Raw genomic sequence first — 5,231 nt, forward strand, 5'->3', positions numbered from 1 at the left:
CAGACATAGGGCAGTGTGGAGAAATGGAATGTTCAGGAGGTTGATGGACAGAAAACGGACAGAGGGGGACGAACGGGACGGAGAGTGAGGGAGGCGATAAAGAGCGGGTGGAGGTTAACAGCCATAGGGAACTGACACATTTTGGAAGAATGCCAGAGGGCGGTTTAATTGTTGGAACATATGGAACATGTATCTGATTAAGGTTGTGCTGGAGGAAAAAGCGAGGTGTCACAGTAAAGCCGTTTTATTCTGTTAAACAATGGAGTCCGGTCACTAATTTCCGCCGGCTTTAAAAGCCTTGGAGTGAACCAGGAGAGTTTTATAATGAAGAACGGAGCCAGTGGGTATGTGGTCCCCGTTACTACCCGAAGCTAGCAGTGTCCCTCATAAGGGAAACCCAGAGTGGTGTCCTCAAGGTGGTGGCCTGTAAGAGCCCATAACACCATACCTCAAAGGGGACCCGCGCCCCCTCCAACCAATGTCTCCAGGTGGCCAGTGCCAGTCGGATCGCCCCCGCCTCCTTCCCCCAAACTGACCAATTGCATTCCGTGTCATTGAACTTCCTCGACACATACGCCAAGGGGTGTAGCAACCCATCCTCCCCCTTCTGGAGGATCGCGGCCCCCATGGCCACGTCCGATGTGTCGGTTTGAACAATAAACTTTTTATTTTCATCGGGGTGGGCTGAAACAGGCTCGGAAGTGAACAGGGATTTGAGGCAGTTGAACGCCTCTTGGCACTCTTTGCTCCAAGCTAACTCAGCCCCCGGTTTGGTCACTTCCGGACCTTTCCCCTTAGTCTTTAACAAGTCAGTGAGGGGCAAACTGATCTGGGCAAAATTGGCCAGGAAATTTCTGTAAAAATTTGCAAATCCAAGGAAGGCCTGTAATTGGCGACGGGTGCATGGGGCTTCCCACTCCAGCACATCCCGGATCTTCGCCGGGTCCATTTCCAGCCCCTTACTTGAAATCCGATACCCCAAAAAGTCAATGTGGGATTTGTGGAACTCGCATTTGGAAAGTTTCGTAAACAATTTATGCTTGTGCAATGTGGTGAGGACCTCCCTCACCAATTTCACATGAGAGGGGAGGTTGGGGGAGTACAGCAAGATATCATCTAGGTAAACAAGAGCCCCCTTGAATAAATGCTTGTGCAGCACTTCATTAATCAGGTTCATGAAGACCCCCGGAGCCCCCTGAAGTCCGAACGGCATCACCCAGTATTCGAACTGGCCGCGGGGGGGTGTTAAATGATGTCTTGTGCTTGTCCCCCTCCCTGAGGCGCACCTGGAAGTACACATCCCGTAGATCTAATTTTGAAAAGATTTTCCCTTTAGCTGCTTCAGCTAACAGATCTTTGATCAAAGGCATGGGGTAGGCATTCGTCGAAGACACTGAATTTAGTCCTCGATAGTCCGTGCAAAGTCTCAATCTCCCATCCTTCTTTGTCCAGAACAACACGGGGGCTGCAGACGGGGAGGAGGCCGGGTGGATGAAGCCCCGGGCTAGGTTCTTGTTGATAAATTTGTGCAGTTCCTCTTTCTCAGCTGGGCCCAAACTGCCAAAACAGCTGTCTTTCCTGATGAAGACACTTCTCCTGCTCGGCTCCTGTGAGACTAACTTTTTCCTTAGTGGCTGTTGCTAGGCAACCAAGCTTGGGTCTGTCAATAAAAAGGCAAAAAGACAAATATGGTCACAGTCCGTAGACATGAAAAGATAGAGCCACAGGAACTGTGTAAAGTGCGCTCAATGTTTCTTTAACGATAGCAATAATGTTATAAATATGAAAATTACAAAAGTGATACTAATACATTCAAATTGTAAATCCAGTACATAAGATAGAATATAACAACGACGGCGGGACGGTGGTCTCTGGAATGTGATGCCGTTTCAACAAACGTCTTCTTCTGACCAAGAAACTGTAAGCTTATACTTGATATAATACATATGAACATTACTACTTACATCTTAGGTAATTGTACAACAAAATTTAAAATAAACTTGGTACAAAACCTTACTAGATGATGTATGTGATGCTGTTTTGACTAAAAGGCAAAGACAAGAGGCCCTTTCCAGGCCTTTGTGGGGAACTCATTGGGCCCCATCCTGACTAGGGTTACCAGCTTCAGGTTGGGAAATTCCTGTATATTTTGTGGTGGAGTCTACAGAAGCCAGAGTTCGGGGAGGAGAGAGGCCTCAGCTGTAAGAATGATGTAAGTTGCTTTGGGCTCCACTGCGGAGAAAGACTGTACTTTTCCTCCTGCCAATCTCCAGGTGAGGGCTGGAGATCACTCAGAATTAAAACTGCTCTCCAGATGGCAGAGATCAGTTTCCCAGGAGAAAAAAAGCTGCTTTGCAGGGTGGGTTCTGTGTCATTATACCCTGCTCAGGTCGCTTCCCCTCCTGCTTGGGTCCCCACTGAAGAGAAGAAAGACTGTACTTTTCATAGGTAGAGGCTCTAGGTGTGTGTGGGGGGGAGATGGAAAGTCAGAGGGGCAGATAAAGGTAGGTTGATGGTTGGCTGGGAAGGAGATAGGATTACCAACTCTAGGTGGGGAAATTCCTGGAAATTTGAGGGGTGGAACCTGGAGAGGGTGGGGTTTGAGCAGAAGTAGATCCTCAGTCAGGTTCAATGCCATAGACTTTTACCCTCTATTTCCTCCTTGGGAACCATTTTTGCCAATCTCCAGGGGAAGGCTGGAGATCACTCAGAATTACAACTGCTCCAAATGGCAGAGATCAGTTCCCTCTGTGTCTCATTGTATTTATTTCCACAATGGGCCTTATTCCTAGTATGTTTATAATTCAAACACGCTACTAAGAGACTGCTCAGTCAGAGTGATGAATAATGTTTTGGTGGGAAAATCTGCCTCACAGAAGAGAAGGAGCAGGGGTCCATCATATCTCTGCCCCTTTCCCTTTCCCTACCAAGACACACTGTGATGCCATGGTTAAAGATGACAGTGGCAGATGACAGTGAGCTGAGCTGCCCCATACCGTTTTGAAAGTGAAGTCCCTGTACGAAATCCTACATGCGTGGTACGGTACAGATGCATCATGAAGGGGATTTCTATGAATCTAGAAAGGAATGGAAATGTAGTCCTCTCCAGTTCTAAGCTGTTGTTAAGCTTTTCAGGCTTCTAGGACTTAGTGAAAGCATGCACAACTCTCAACCAAATCAGTCAAACAGCAGGGGTTGTGTTTGGCATTTGCTAATGTGTCATGCTCCAGTGTTTAGAGTTAACTGCAGATGAGTAGAATTTAGCAGTGCCATTATGAGAGTCTGGTTCAAATGAATGCATTCTCATTTATCATACTAGAAAAATAATACAAGTCGACCAGTCATACTAAAAGTTCTAATCAAAATAATGACGATGCAGCTTGCTTACTTAAATACTTAAAACTATTGGGGAAAGTGTGTTAATTGTTTCCATTCAAAAAGAGACAATGTAAAGATATGCACACACTTAAAATCTCAAAGTTTTTTTCTAAAAAGCTCCCTAAAGAGTTTCAATTGTCTTCTCTGAGATATGTTATACTTCAGGGATTCTGTCACAAAGAAATAAAACTCCCCTCTCTCATCCTAAATCATTCCCCATGTGATCAAGCCACCTCTCCTCTGCTGTGATGCAATGCGGTTTTCCAGAATATTTTGAAATGTAGACTGCATTTTTTTATGCGGGAAATCAGCTGCTTTTCGATTTGTCTCTGTGTGTTTCTAAGGTACTGCAAAAATGTACACAGAGAGATGGCACTAAGTCTCCTTGCTCTTTCAAAAACCTCCTCCACCAGACAGGCTGAGGATACCTCTTTCTGCAAGTCACTGAAGTTAAACTGACTCTCCCACAGCCTCATCTTTCAGGAATAATCACCTTGAAAACTCCATTCTTCCAACAGCTCCTTTTGCATAAAATATTAGGCATATTAACTTCCTGGTTGTTTACAGCACTCTGCATAGAGGAATGTCTTCTTTCCCCATCTCAGAATTCTGGGGCATCAATCAGATCTGGTGAGTGTAATGACCCACACCCTTTTCATTCTGTTCATCAGGTGCACTGGGATGTCAGCACAATCCAATGGGTGTGAAAAATTATACCATGGTATCCGAATTCATCCTTCTTGGACTAACAGATCGTCTGGATCTCCAGGTCCCTCTTTTTGTCTTATTTCTAGTGATCTATGTTCTGACATTGACTGGGAATATGGGAATGATTGTATTGATTAGGATCAGTCCCCAGCTCCATACCCCCATGTACTTTTTTCTCAGCAATCTGTCTTTGGTTGATCTCTGCTATTCTTCCATCTTTGCTCCAAGGTTGCTAATGAATTTAGCTCAATCTAAAACAATTTCTTATGCTGGATGCATCACCCAACATTGCTTTTTTGTGGTGTTTGTAACTACTGAAGGATTCCTACTAGCTGCAATGGCATATGACCGCTATGTAGCCATTTGCAACCCACTGCTCTATACTGCTATTATGACCAAAAACGTTTGCATTCATCTCCTAGGAGGGTCATATTTGGGGGGGCTATTGAATTCATTCACACACACATCTGGCTTACTGATATTATCATTCTGTGTTCCTAATACAGTCAACCACTTTTTCTGTGATACACCAGCTATGCTGCAAGTTGCATGCTCTGATATCCACATTAATGAACTTCTATTGGTCATCTTCTCTGGGGTAATTGCTCTTTCTACATTCCTGATAATCATAATCTCCTATCTATGCATCCTCACTACAATCCTAAAGATCCACTCTTCTGAGAGCAGATACAAAGCCTTCTCAACCTGTGCCTCCCACCTGACAGCTGTAACCTTGTTCTATGGACCAGTAAGTTTAAGTCATTTGCAACCTGGTTCCATGTACTCTCAGGAGCAAGAAAAAATCTCAGCTGTGATCTACACTCTGGTAGTCCCTATGCTGAACCCACTGATATACAGCTTGAGGAACAAAGAAGTAAAGGATGCCTTAAAGAAAGTTATCAGCTGTTAAAATTGATAATGTGATTCTTATTTTCTCAGGATGGTCCATATATATATATTATAAGTATACAATATATTGTATTGTATTTAGAGTATTGTTTTAGATTGCTTGGTGTATAAAAATGGTGCAAAAGTAAAGAAAATGTTAAAGAGCTGGTGTGGAGAATTTCATGCTTCATTTTGTATCACTAGCAGATTTCTCATATAATTTGATTGTTGTATAGGGAGGGGGAATCCTCCGACTA

At 44.1% G+C, this 5,231-nt stretch overlaps 1 protein-coding gene across 1 annotated transcript; it reads left to right on the top strand.

Moving 5' to 3' along the window:
- The first annotated feature begins 4,075 nt into the window (after nucleotides 1–4,075).
- Nucleotides 4,076–4,996, top strand: LOC107122128 (olfactory receptor 1052-like). The gene has a single exon (XM_015425164.1). It carries the CDS (start codon nucleotides 4,076–4,078, stop codon nucleotides 4,994–4,996), a length of 921 nt encoding a protein of 306 aa, XP_015280650.1.
- Nucleotides 4,997–5,231: the final 235 nt, after the last annotated feature.

This window comes from Gekko japonicus, unplaced genomic scaffold (genome assembly GCF_001447785.1).
Source record: "Gekko japonicus isolate JY-2015 unplaced genomic scaffold, Gekko_japonicus_V1.1 scaffold3432, whole genome shotgun sequence".
NCBI lineage: Eukaryota > Metazoa > Chordata > Lepidosauria > Squamata > Gekkonidae > Gekko > Gekko japonicus.

Coding starts and splice junctions, on each gene's coding strand:
- LOC107122128 (XM_015425164.1), top strand. CDS start 4,076: ATGGGTGTGAAAAATTATACCATGGTATCCGAATTCATCCTTCTTGGA.